Below are 14,010 nucleotides of genomic sequence, written 5' to 3'. Positions count from 1 at the left end.
AAGCAGATTCTGAAAATAATATCTGTTTTCAGCCTCCACTGTTTTTATAAAGATCAATATTGTAACGTTCAGATTGTGAAAGTGTTTTATTTTGAAACTTTTTAGCCTGGTGTATTTCCTCTCTGTGTCCAGCAGAGGGATTCAGAACAGCAGCCATTAGGCAACATGAACACCTCAACTTCCTGTTTACATCCAGGAACAACACGAGAAGAGTCTGTGGTGGAAAGTAACTGAGTACATTTACTGAAGTACTAAAGTACAAATTTGAGGTATTTGTACTTTACTTGAGTACTTCCATGTTCAGCTACTGTCTCCATCCACTCCACCACATTTATCTGACAGCTTCAGTCACTTTTCACGTGAAGATTCGTCACAGTGGATGAAATAAACTGTTAAAATCCAACGATTTGTTAAAACTTAAACCATCAGTTTGTTTATTTGAAGTCATTTAGTAAAACTGATCTGTGAGCTGCAATAAACTCAGTGAGATACAGGAAGGAGGAAACAAACCCTGAAAGACAGAGCTGCACCGGCACTCTTTAAAAAGGTAATCTCTCGGAATGAAACCACTTTTATTTATACACTAGGGGGCGGTATTGAGTCAATGCATCTTCAAGCAGTCTGCCTTCAGATTGGTGTTACACTTAACTCTGTCCCCCATCAGATTACGTGACCAACAGTGTTGATGAGGTTAGTTTGGTTTAGAAGGAGAATCGTAACTATTAACCCAACTAACTGTTAGTGTGTGTGTGTGTGTGGTCACCTCATCTTCAACATGACACACGGGTCGCTTTTAATGAAGTAGTCCAGTGAATAAAATAAATAGCTCGGTGTCTCATGACGCTGTGATTGTAATGATTCCCTCTGTGTAGTCGGTGTTTTTAGTACCGGCTCCTGAAGAATACTACCCAGAATTTATGCCCGATGGGGAAACCTAAAATAAGTGCATAGTACCAGCAGTAGAAGAGAAACTTTTGTTTGTAGAACAGTTTTTCTTTCCGATGGTTTGTTGACTTTTTTTTTTTTTTTTTTTTTTTTTTGTAGAAAGTGTTGCATCATTTTGGTGGCAGCTCTGGAATAACTTGGAAACGACAGCCAGCAGACGAAGCACTGACGGTGTGACAAAATGTCACCTTTAGATAAATGTGGAGACTTCAGTCGATTATCTGACACAAAGGAACGTTAAAGTTTTTAAAACTGCGAGCAGCGGCTCATTTTCCTCTTGCAGTGCATTCTGGGTTTTACATGCAAGAGTGTTTCTTGTTTTAATTCCTTAAAATGCTTAGAATTTTAATGGAGTCTGGTCGCAGACGGCTCATTAGAGATTTGTGCTGACTCGGCGTGTCTTGTGACGCAGCTAACGGGCGACGTGCAGCCGGCAGAACAACACTCATTTAAAGCAGCTCTTCATCTTGTGTCTCAGGAACCGGATGGCTCTGCTGCCCAGTCAGGCCTTCTACCTGCTCATCAACAACAGCGGGTTGGCCAGCATGTCGCTCACCATGGCGCAGGTGTACAAAGATCACCAGGACGAGGACGGCTTCCTCTACATGACCTACGCCTCGCAGGAGATGTTCGGACACTGACGGCGTCCTGCTGCAGATTTTAGACCCCATTGAAGGCTGCTGGTCTCCACCTGCTGTACAAACAAAAATAAAGTGTATATATTGTAATATTGTACGTGTTGATGGGCGTTTTAATGAAGAATGTTGATCCAATAAATGACATGTTGAAACTATTGGCTGGGTGCAGTCTGATGCTTCAGGAGGATCATGTTTGATATCATAGATGTTAATAAGATTTTAGTGTCCGTTATGAATGTTATTAAAAATTCAGCCATCATCAGCATTTTGTGTGTAAACGCTGCGTCCAGGTCTGACTGGAAAACTCATGTTTACTTCTTTTCAATGAATAATTAAAATTTTTTGAACAAATTTATTTAATGTCTTTTCCAGCACGACCATCTGTCATGATCTGAAACTTCAGAAAAGTTTCCTCTCCCCATCTTCACTTCTGAGAGACTCTGCCTCTCTGAAATGTTCTTTTTATATCCAATAATGTTGCTGATCTGTTGCCAGGTAACCTAATTAGTAGTGAGATGTTCCACCAGGTGTTATTTTTTTTTTTTTTTTAGCTTTACACAACTTTTCCAGTCTTTGTTTACCCTATTCCAATTTTTTTTAGATGTGTTGCTGTCATCAAACTCAAAATAAGAATATATTTTTCATAAAACAATGAACTTTGAGTTTCAACAGTTATGTTGTCTTTGGTCTATTTTCATTTAAATATGAGTGATTTGTAAATCATATTTATTTTTATTACATTTTACACAGCATCCCAACTTTTTGGGAAACAGTGTTGTAACTTTAATAATGTCTGAACCTGAATGAGGAAACACACCCTGACAAACAGCAGTAGAGAGGCGGAGCCAAACTGGAAAAAGGAGATTCAAGGTCACTTTAAAGTGAAAGAGAAAGTTAGTTAGAGAGAAGGCAGAGCTGCAGTCGAGACGAATCTCTGTGTTTCTTTCTGAAGACAAAATAAACTTCATCTGTTCTTCCTCAACTAATTCCAACACTGGTGAGTACAGCTGATCAGATTTACTGTTTCAACAACCTGCATCAACACAAAACTTACAGCTTCAATCAAACAGGAAGTTCAACTCCTTTGATTTCGTACCGACTCCTCGTGTCACATTAACTCTGTGAAGTTCAGCTTTAGAACAGAAGAAACAATAGAAGAATATTTTTCCTTATAACTCTTTTTAAAATGATGTTTTTCCCTCTTTGACTTTTGTCCTCAGACTGCAGACATGTCTGCTGCCAGCTGTCTTCTCTCTGAGGATCAGTTTCTGTGCTCCATCTGTCTGGATGTGTTCACTGATCCAGTCAGCACACCATGTGGACACAACTTCTGCAAAAACTGCATCACTCAACATTGGACCGTTACCGACAGGTGTCAGTGTCCCATGTGTGAAGAGAAGTTCGACACTAGACCTCAGCTGAGAGTCAACACGTTGTTCTCTGAGATGGTTGCTCAGTTCAGACATGAAGCTCAACAGAAAGCCAGCAGCAGCAGCTCAGAGCAACAAGCTGCCAAACCAGGAGAAGTTCCCTGTGACGTCTGCACTGGAACCAAACTGAAGGCCCTCAAGTCCTGCCTGGTGTGTCTGACCTCCTACTGTGAGACTCACCTGCAGCCTCATCTGACAACGTCCGGCCTGAAAAGACATCAGCTGACGGAGCCTGTGGAGAACCTGGAAGGCAGGATGTGTACGAAGCACCATAAACCTCTGGAGCTGTTCTGTCAGACCGACCAGACATGTGTCTGCATGCTCTGCTCTGTTTTAGACCACAAGACACACGAGTTGGTTCCTCTGACCGAAGAATCTGAAGGAAAGAAGGCAGAACTGGGGAAGACAGAGGCTGAGATTCAGCAGATGATCCAGAAGAGACGACTGAAGATTGAGGAGCTCAAAGAGTCGATGAAGACGAGTAAAGCTGCTGCAGACAGAGAGAAAGCAGAAGGTGTTGAGGTGTTCACTGCTCTGAAGGAGGCGGCTGAGAGAGGCCTGAACGAGCTCATAGAGGAGATCCAAGAGAAGCAGGAAACAGTAGAGAAACACGCTGAAGGTTTCATCACAGATCTGCAGCAGGAAATCTCTGAGCTGATGAAGAGGAGCTCTGAGGTGGAGCAGCTCTCACGCTCTGCAGACCACCTCCACCTCCTCCAAAGCTTCTCGTCCCTGACAGCTGCTCCACCCACGGAGGATCGGACAGAGGTCAGCGTCCGTCCACCATCATATGGGGGCACTGTGGTGAGAGCTGTGGTTCAGCTGGAGGAGACGCTCAGGAAAAAGAGGAAGCTGCTGTTTGAGGCCGAGCTGAAGAGACTCCAGCAGTCTGCAGTGGACGTGACTCTGGATCCTGATACAGCACATCCTAAACTCATCCTGTCTGATGACGGGAAACAAGTGAACCTTGGTGATGTGAGGAAGAATCTTCCAGACAACCCAGAGAGGTTTTCTAAAAGTGTCTCTGTTTTAGGAAAGCACAATGTCTGTGCAGGCAGATTTTACTTTGAGGTTCAGGTTAAAGGAAAAACGGACTGGGATTTAGGAGTGATCAGAGAGTCGATCAACAGGAAGGGAGACATCACACTGACTCCTCAGAAAGGTTTCTGGACTATATGTCTGAGAAATGGAAATGAATATGAAGCTTGTGCTGGTCCTTCAGTCCGTCTGAGTCTTGGGTCTGGTCCTGAGAAGGTGGGGGTGTTTGTGGATTACAAGGAGGGTCTGGTCTCCTTTTATGATGTCGATGCTGCAGCTCTTATCTACTCCTTTACTGGCTGCTCCTTCACTGAGAAACTCCTCCCATACTTCAGTCCACATCTTAATCAAGGTGGTAAAAACTCTGCACCTCTGATCATTTCTCCTGTCAATCAAACTGCCTGATCTGTTTCATGATGAAGCGTCTCCATCAGTGAACGTACTTATTAAAAAGGTTCTCTGTGATCCGGTCTGTGGGACTGAGGCTGACGGAAATGTGTCTCCTCTGATGTCCAGTATGTCCCCACTGTTTCCTGTCTGATGTGATGATGCAACATTAAAAGTCACGATGTCTTGAGCTGGAATGTTTCTGTCAGAGTGTCAGAAAGCTTCAGAGTCACAACATCAACACGTCTGAGCAGGAATCACATTTTCTCTGCAGGTTGAAGGTTTTTCTGTTTTTTGATGAGATTTTACAATCAAATGTAACATAATGTGATGTAATAACTGCAGCAGTGAGAGGCAGGTACGAAACATCAACATGTTGGGGTGTTTATGGGCTACATGTCATATTATTGATCAGTTAATGTCGGAAACAATCAGCAGATTAATCAATCATGAGTGTCAGTACACTGACTGACGATGTATGTGTTATTGAATTTGACCAATAAAGCAGATTCTGAAAATAATATTTGTTTTCAGCCTCCACTGTTTTTATAATGATCAATATTAAAATGCTGAGATTGTTAAAGTGTTTTCTTTTAAAACTTTGCAGCCTGGTGTATTTCCTCTGTATGTCCAGTAGAGGGGATCAGAACAGCAGCCGTTAGGTAACAACATGAACACCTCAACTTCCTGTTTACATCCAGGAACAACATGAGAAGAGTCTGTGGTGGAAAGTAACTGAGTACACGTACTGAAGTACTCATGTACAATTTGGAGGTATTTGTACTTTATTTGAGTACTTCCATGTTCAGCTCCTGTCTCCTTCCACTCCACCACATTTATCTGACAGCTTCAACAACAGACTGAACTGGAAGACCAACATCAACGCTGTCTACAAGAAGGGGATGAGTCGCCTCTTTTTCTTGAGGAAACTTCGATCCTTCAATGTGTGCAGCAAGATGTTGGAGATGTTCTACCAGTCTGTTGTGGCCAGTGCATTGTACTTCGCTGGGGTCTGCTGGGGGAGCAGCATTGGAGCAGGTGACACCAACAGACTTAACAAACTGGTTAAGAAGGCCGGCTCCATCATCGGCTACAAACTGGACAGCCTGGAAAAGGTGGTGGAGAGGAGGACGCAGAACAAACTATTATCCATATTGGATAATCCTGACCACCCTCTCCACCACCTGCTGCAGGGACAGCGGAGCACTTTCTCCAAAAGATTCCTCCAGCTCCGCTGTCACAAGGACAGATACAGGAGATCATTCCTGCCGACTGCAATAAGACTGTACAATAACTCACCTCTGGCAAAATCCATCATACAACAATAACACTGTTGACTGTGCTTCTTGGTTGTTTGTATATAATATATATATATATATACTGTACTGTATATACTGTATATACTGTGCATTTTATATTTTTTACTGCTATTTTATTGCTTTTCTATTATTATATTATTGTCTATTGCTTCTGTATGCTGCTGTAGCGAAAAAATTTCCCCTCGGGGATTAATAAAGTAACTACCTAACCTAACCTTCAGTCCCTTTCACGTGAAGATTTGTCGCAGTGGATGAAATAAACTGTTAAAATCCAACGATTTGTTGAAACTTAAACCATCAGTTTGTTTATTTGTAGTCATTTTGTAAAACTGATCTGTGAGCTGCAATAAACTCAGTGAGATACAGGAAGGAGGAAACAAACCCTGAAAGACAGAGCTGCACCTGCACTCTTTAAAGGAGTAATCTCTGGGAATGAAACTACTTTGATTTGTACACTAGTGGACGGTATTGAGTCAATGTAGTTTCCAGCAGTCTGCCTTCAGATTGGTGTTACACTTAACTCTGTCCCCCATCAGTTTATGTGACCAACAGTGTTGATGAGGTTAGTTTGGTTTAGAAGGAGAATCGTAACTATTAACCCAACTAACTGTTCACAGCATGTGACACACAGCAAACATGAGGATACTACTACTACAGGGTAACTCTGGTTAGGAATCATGTCTCCGCTCTGCTTATTGATCAGATGGTTCCTCTGTCTGTACGACTCCAAACGCTTTTCTTGCGTGTGTGTGTGTGTGTGTGTGTGTGTGTGTGCGCGCGTGTGTGTGTGTGTGTGTGTGTGTTCACCTCATCTTCAACATGACACATGGGTCGCTTTTAATCAAGTAGTCCAGTGACTAAAATAAACAGCTCGGTGTCTCATGACGCTGTGATTGTACTGATTCCCTCTGTGTAGTCGGTGTTTTTAGTACCGGCTCCTGAAGAATACTACCCAGAATTTCTTCCCGATGGGGAAACCTAAAATAAGTGCATAGTACCAGCAGTAGAAGATAAACTTTTGTTTGTCAAACAGTTTTTCTTTCCGATGGTTTGTTGACTTTTTTTTAATTTAATTTTTTTGGTAGAAAGTGTTGCATCATTTTGGTGGCAGCTCTGAAATAACTTGGAAACGACAGCCAGCAGACGAAGCACTGACGGTGTGACAAAATGTCACCTTTAGATAAATGTGGGGACTTCAGTCGATTATCTGACACAAAGGAGCGTTAAAGTTTTTAAAACTGCGAGCAGCGGCTCATTTTCCTCTTGCAGTGCATTCTGGGTTTAACATGCAAGAGTATTTCTTGTTTTAATTCCTTAAAATGCTTCGAATTTTAATGGAGTCTGGTCGCAGACGGCTCATTAGAGATTTGTGCCGACTCGGCGTGTCATGTGACGCAGCTAACGGGCGACGTGCAGCCGGCAGAACGACACTCATTTAAAGCAGCTCTTCGTCTTGTGTCTCAGGAACCGGATGGCTCTGCTGCCCAGTCAGGCCTTCTACCTGCTCATCAACAACAGCGGGTTGGCCAGCATGTCGCTCACCATGGCGCAGGTGTACAAAGATCACCAGGACAAGGACGGCTTCCTCTACATGACCTACGCCTCGCAGGAGATGTTCGGACACTGACGGCGTCCTGCTGCAGATTTTAGTCCCCGTTGAAGGCTGCTGGTCTCCACCTGCTGTACATACAAAAATAACGTGTATATATTGTAATATTGTACATGTTGATGGGCGTTTTAATGACGAATGTTGATCCAATAAATGACATGTTGAAACTATTGGCTGGGTGCAGTCTGATGCTTCAGGAGGATCATGTTTGATGTCATAGATGTTAATAAGATTTGAGTTTCCATTATGAATGTTATTAAAAATTCAGCCATCATCAGCATTTTGTGTGTAAATGCTTCATCCAGGTCTGACTGGAAAATTCACATTGACTTCTTTTCAATGAACAATTAAATTTTTTTAAACAAATTTCTTTCATGTCTTTTCCAGGACGACCATCTGTCATGATCTGAAACTTCAGAAAAGTTTCCTCTCCCCATCTTCACTTCTGAGAGACTCTGCCTCTCTGAAATGCTCTTTTTATACCCAATAATGTTGCTGATCTGTTGCCAGGTAATCTAATTAGTAGTGAGATGTTCCAACAAGTGTTTTTTTTTTTTTTTTTTCTTTTTTTTTTTTTTAGCTTTACACAACTTTTTCAGTCTTTTGTTTACCCTATTCAAATTTTTTTTTAGATGTGTTGCTGCCATCAAACTCAAAATAAGAATATATTTTTCATAAAACAATGAACTTTGAGTTTCAACAGTTATGTTGTCTTTGGTATATTTTCTTTTAAATGAGTGATTTGTAAATCATATTTATTTTTATTACATTTTATACAGCATCCCAACTTTTTGGGAAACAGTGTTGTAACTTTAATAATGTCTGAACCTGAATGAGGAAACACACCCTGACAAACAGCAGCAGAGAGGGGGAGCCAAACTGGAAACACGAGATTCAAGGTCACCTGAAAGTGAAAGAGAAAGTTAGTCAGAGAGACGGCAGAGCTGCAGTCGAGACGAATCTCTGTGTTTCTATCTGAAGATAAAATAAACTTCATTTGTTCTTCCTCAACACCTGAGTCCAACACTGGTGAGTACAGCTGATCAGATTTACTGTTTCAAAAACCAGCATCAACACAAAACTTACAGCTTCAATCAAACAGGAAGTTCAACTCCTTTGATTTCGTACCGACTCCTCGTGTCACATTAACTCTGTGAAGTTCAGCTGTAGAACAGAAGAATCAACAGAAGAATATTTGTCTTCATAACTCTTTTTAAAATGATGTTTTTCCCTCTTTGACTTTTGTCCTCAGACTGCAGACATGTCTGCTGCCAGCTGTCTTCTCTCTGAGGATCAGTTTCTGTGCTCCATCTGTCTGGATGTGTTCACTGATCCAGTCAGCACACCATGTGGACACAACTTCTGCAAAAACTGCATCACTGAACACTGGACCGTTACCGACAGGTGTCAGTGTCCCATGTGTAATAAGGTGTTTCAGAGAATACCTGAACTAAACATCAACACGTTCATCTCTGAGATGGTTGCTCAGTTCAGACATGAAGCTCAACAGAAAGCCAGCAGCAGCAGCTCAGAGCAACAAGCTGCCAAACCAGGAGAAGTTCCATGTGACGTCTGCACTGGAACCAAACTGAAGGCCCTCAAGTCCTGCCTGGTGTGTCTGACCTCCTACTGTGAGACTCACCTGCAACCTCATCTGACAACGTCCAGCCTGAAAAGACATCAGCTGACGGAGCCTGTGGAGAACCTGGAAGGCAGGATGTGTACGAAGCACCATAAACCTCTGGAGCTGTTCTGTCAGACCGACCAGACATGTGTCTGCATGCTCTGCTCTGTTTTAGACCACAAGACACACGAGTTGGTTCCTCTGAGAGAAGAATCTGAAGGAAAGAAGGCAGAACTGGGGAAGACAGAGGCTGAGATTCAGCAGATGATCCAGAAGAGACGACTGAAGATTGAGGAGTTCAAAGAGTCGGTGAAGACGAGTAAAGCTGCTGCAGACAGAGAGAAAGCAGAAGGTGTTGAGGTGTTCACTGCTCTGAAGGAGGCGGCTGAGAGAGGCCTGAACGAGCTCATAGAGGAGATCCAAGAGAAGCAGGAAACAGTAGAGAAACAGGCTGAAGGTTTCATCACAGATCTGCAGCAGGAAATCTCTGAGCTGATGAAGAGGAGCTCTGAGGTGGAGCAGCTCTCACGCTCTGCAGACCACCTCCACCTCCTCCAAAGCTTCTCGTCCCTGACAGCTGCTCCACCCACCGAGGACCGGACAGAGGTCAGCGTCCGTCCACCATCGTATGAGGGGACTGTGGTGAGAGCTGTGGTTCAGCTGGAGGAGACGCTCAGGAAATACAGGAAGCTGCTGTTTGAGGCCGAGCTGAAGAGACTCCAGCAGTCTGCAGTGGACGTGACTCTGGATCCTGATACAGCACATCCTGAACTCATCCTGTCTGATGACGGGAAACAAGTGAACCATGGTGATGTGAGGAAGAATCTTCCAGACAACCCAGAGAGGTTTTCTTTCTGTGTCTCTGTTTTAACAAAACAGAGTTTCTCTGCAGGCAGATTTTACTTTGAGGTTCAGGTTAAAGGGAAGACGGACTGGGATTTAGGAGTGGTCAGAGAGTCGATCAACAGGAAGGAAAACATCAAACTGACTCCTCAGAAAGGTTTCTTGACCATATGTCTGAGAAATGGAAATGAATACAGAGCTTGTGCTGGTCCTTCAGTCCGTCTGAGTCTTGGGTCTGGTCCTGAGAAGGTGGGGGTGTTTGTGGATTACAAGGAGGGTCTGGTCTCCTTTTATGATGTCGATGCTGCAGCTCTTATCTACTCCTTTACTGGCTGCTCCTTCACTGACAAACTCCTCCCATACTTCAGTCCACATCTTAATCAAGGTGGTAAAAACTCTGCACCTCTGATCATTTCTCCTGTCAATCAAACTGCCTGATCTGTTTCATGATGAAGCGTCTCCATCAGTGAACGTACTTATTAAAAAGGTTCTCTGTGATCCGGTCTGTGGGACTGAGGCTGAGGGAAATGTGTCTCCTCTGATGTCCAGTATGTCCCCACTGTTTCCTGTCTGATGTGATGATGCAGCATTAAAAGTCACGATGTCTTGAGCTGGAATGTTTCTGTCAGAGTGTCAGAAAGCTTCAGAGTCACAACATCAACACGTCTGAGCAGGAAACACATTTTCTCTGCAGGTTGAAGGTTTTTCTGTTTTTTGATGAGATTTTACAATCAAATGTAACATAATGTGATGTAATAACTGCAGCAGTGAGAGGCAGGTACGAAACATCAACATGTTGGGGTGTTTATGGGCTACATGTCATATTATTGATCAGTTAATGTCGGAAACAATCAGCAGGTTAATCAATCATGAGTGTCAGTACACTGACAGAAGATGTATGTGTTTTTAAATTTGACCAATAAAGCAGATTCTGAAAATAATATTTGTTTTCAGCCTCCACTGTTTTTATAATGATCAATATTAAAATGCTGAGATTGTTAAAGTGTTTTCTTTTAAAACTTTGCAGCCTGGTGTATTTCCTCTGTATGTCCAGTAGAGGGGATCAGAACAGCAGCCATTAGGTAACAACATGAACACCTCAACTTCCTGTTTGCATCCAGGAACAACATGAGAAGAGTCTGTGGTGGAAATTAATTGAGTACACGTACTGAAGTACTCATGTACAATTTGGAGGTATTTGTACTTTATTTGAGTACTTCCATGTTCAGCTCCTGTCTCCTTCCACTCCACCACATTTATCTGACAGCTTCAACAACAGACTGAACTGGAAGACCAACATCAACGCTGTCTACAAGAAGGGGATGAGTCGCCTCTTTTTCTTGAGGAAACTTCGATCCTTCAATGTGTGCAGCAAGATGTTGGAGATGTTCTACCAGTCTGTTGTGGCCAGTGCATTGTACTTCGCTGTGGTCTGCTGGGGGAGCAGCATTGGAGCAGGTGACACCAACAGACTTAACAAACTGGTTAAGAAGGCCGGCTCCATCATCGGCTACAAACTGGACAGCCTGGAAAAGGTGGTGGAGAGGAGGACGCAGAACAAACTATTATCCATATTGGATAATCCTGACCACCCTCTCCACCACCTGCTGCAGGGACAGCGGAGCACTTTCTCCAAAAGATTCCTCCAGCTCCGCTGTCACAAGGACAGATACAGGAGATCATTCCTGCCGACTGCAATAAGACTGTACAATAACTCACCTCTGGCAAAATCCATCATACAACAATAACACTGTTGACTGTGCTTCTTGGTTGTTTGTATATAATATATATAGATATATACTGTACTGTATATACTGTATATACTGTGCATTTTATATTTTTTACTGCTATTTTATTGCTTTTCCATTATTATATTATTGTCTATTGCTTCTGTATGCTGCTGTAGCGAAAAAATTTCCCCTCGGGGATTAATAAAGTAACTACCTAACCTAACCTTCAGTCCCTTTCACGTGAAGATTTGTCGCAGTGGATGAAATAAACTGTTAAAATCCAACGATTTGTTGAAACTTAAACCATCAGTTTGTTTATTTGTAGTCATTTTGTAAAACTGATCTGTGAGCTGCAATAAACTCAGTGAGATACAGGAATGAGGACACAAGCCCTGAAAGACAGAGCTGCACCAGAACTCTTTAAAGGAGTAATCTGCAGGAATGAAACCACTTTGATTTATACACTAGGGGGCGGTATTGAGTCAATGCAGCTTCCATCAATCTGCCTTCAGATTTGTGTTACACTTAACTCTGTCCTCCATCAGATTACGTGACCAACAGTGTTGATGAGGTTAGTTTGGTTTAGAAGGAGAATCGTAACTATTAACCCAACTAACTGTTCACAGCATGTGACACACAGCAAACATGAGGATACTACTACTACAGGGTAACTCTGGTTAGGAATCATGTCTCCGCTCTGCTTATTGATCAGATGGTTCCACTGTCTGAACGACTCCAATCGCTTTTCTTGCCTGTGTGTGTGTGTGTGTGCGTGTGTGTGTGTGTGTGTGTGTGTGGTCACCTCATCTTCAACATGACACACGGGTCGCTTTTAATCAAGTAGTCCAGTGACTAAAATAAACAGCTCGGTGTCTCATGACGCTGTGATTGTAATGATTCCCTCTGTGTAGTCGGTGTTTTTAGTACCGGCTCCTGAAGAATACTACCCAGAATTTCTGCCCGATGGGGAAACCTAAAATAAGTGCATAGTACCAGCAGTAGAAGAGAAACTTTTATTTGGAGAACAGTTTTTCTTTCCGATGGTTTGTTGACTTTTTTTTTTAATTTAATTTTTTTTTTGTAGAAAGTGTTGCATCATTTTGGTGGCAGCTCTGGAATAACTTGGAAACGACAGCCAGCAGACGAAGCACTGACGGTGTGACAAAACGTCACCTTTAGATAAATGTGGGGACTTCAGTCGATTATCTGACACAAAGGAACGTTAAAGTTTTTAAAACTGCGAGCAGCGGCTCATTTTCCTCTTGCAGTGCATTCTGGGTTTTACATGCAAGAGTGTTTCTTGTTTTAATTCCTTAAAATGCTTAGAATTTTAATGGAGTCTGGTAGCAGACGGATCATTACAGAGATTTGTGCCGACTCGGCGTGTCATGTGACGCAGCTAACGGGCGACGTGCAGCCGGCAGAACGACACTCATTTAAAGCAGCTCTTCATCTTGTGTCTCAGGAACCGGATGGCTCTGCTGCCCAGTCAGGCCTTCTACCTGCTCATCAACAACAGCATGTCGCTCACCATGGCGCAGGTGTACAAAGATCACCAGGACGAGGACGGCTTCCTCTACATGACCTACGCCTCGCAGGAGATGTTCGGACACTGACGGCGTCCTGCTGCAGATTTTAGTCCCCGTTGAAGGCTGCTGGTCTCCACCTGCTATACATACAAAAATAACGTGTATATATTGTAATATTGCACATGTTGATGGGCGTATTAATGAAGAATGTTGATCCAATAAATGACATGTTGAAACTATTGGCTGGGTGCAGTCTGATGCTTCGGGAGGATCATGTTTGATATCATAGATGTAAATAAGATTTTAGTGTCCGTTATGAATGTTATTAAAAATTCAGCCATCATCAGCATTTTGTGTGTAAACGCTGCGTCCAGGTCTGACTGGAAAATTCATGTTTACTTCTTTTCAATGAATAATTAAATTTTTTTGAACAAATTTATTTAATGTCTTTTCCAGCACGACCATCTGTCATGATCTGAAACTTCAGAAATGTTTCCTCTCCCCATCTTCACTTCTGAGAGACTCTGCCTCTCTGAAATGCTCTTTTTATACCCAATAATGTTGCTGATCTGTTGCCAGGTAACCTAATTAGTAGTGAGATGTTCCACCAGGTGTTTTTTTTTTTTTTTTTTAGCTTTACACAACTTTTCCAGTCTTTTGTTTACCCTATTCTAAAAATGTGTTTAGATGTGTTGCTGCCATCAAACTCAAAATAAGAACATATTTTTCAGAAAACAATGAACTTTGAGTTTCAACAGTTATGTTGTCGTTGGTATATTTTCATTTAAATGACTGATTTGTAAATCATATTTATTTTTATTACATTTTACACAGCATCCCAACTTTTTGGGAAACAGTGTTGTAACTTTAATAATGTCTGAACCTGAATGAGGAAACACACCCTGACAAACAGCAGCA

At 42.4% G+C, this 14,010-nt stretch overlaps 2 protein-coding genes across 8 annotated transcripts; both read left to right on the top strand.

The window, feature by feature from the left end:
- Positions 1–2,765: 2,765 nt before the first annotated feature.
- LOC138209319 (E3 ubiquitin-protein ligase TRIM21-like) lies at positions 2,766–4,697 on the top strand. 7 transcript variants are annotated; one of them, XM_069167809.1, is made up of 3 exons: positions 2,766–3,039; positions 3,076–3,370; positions 3,404–4,697. In XM_069167809.1, exons 1-3 carry the CDS (start codon positions 2,813–2,815, stop codon positions 4,454–4,456), a joined length of 1,575 nt encoding a protein of 524 aa, XP_069023910.1. In that variant the 5' UTR covers positions 2,766–2,812; the 3' UTR covers positions 4,457–4,697. The 7 variants fall into 7 exon arrangements, with proteins under 7 accessions (XP_069023910.1, XP_069023911.1, XP_069023908.1 ...); XM_069167810.1 differs by having other exon boundaries at positions 2,766–3,071; positions 3,108–3,499; positions 3,566–4,697; XM_069167807.1 differs by having other exon boundaries at positions 3,076–4,697.
- Positions 4,698–8,576: 3,879 nt separating this feature from the next.
- LOC138209117 (E3 ubiquitin-protein ligase TRIM21-like) lies at positions 8,577–10,414 on the top strand. The gene has a single exon (XM_069167492.1). It carries the CDS (start codon positions 8,628–8,630, stop codon positions 10,269–10,271), a length of 1,644 nt encoding a protein of 547 aa, XP_069023593.1. The 5' UTR covers positions 8,577–8,627; the 3' UTR covers positions 10,272–10,414.
- Positions 10,415–14,010: the final 3,596 nt, after the last annotated feature.

Source organism: Embiotoca jacksoni, unplaced genomic scaffold (assembly GCF_022577435.1).
Source record: "Embiotoca jacksoni isolate LCO1_2020_lvr unplaced genomic scaffold, fEmbJac1.0.p SCAF_4, whole genome shotgun sequence".
Taxonomy (NCBI): domain Eukaryota; kingdom Metazoa; phylum Chordata; class Actinopteri; family Embiotocidae; genus Embiotoca; species Embiotoca jacksoni.
This window is presented reverse-complemented; position numbering and strand designations above follow the sequence as displayed.

Bases quoted from the DNA above. Each gene is read 5' to 3' on its own strand.
- LOC138209319 (XM_069167805.1), top strand. From the start codon at position 2,813: ATGTCTGCTGCCAGCTGTCTTCTCTCTGAGGATCAGTTTCTGTGCTCC.
- LOC138209117 (XM_069167492.1), top strand. From the start codon at position 8,628: ATGTCTGCTGCCAGCTGTCTTCTCTCTGAGGATCAGTTTCTGTGCTCC.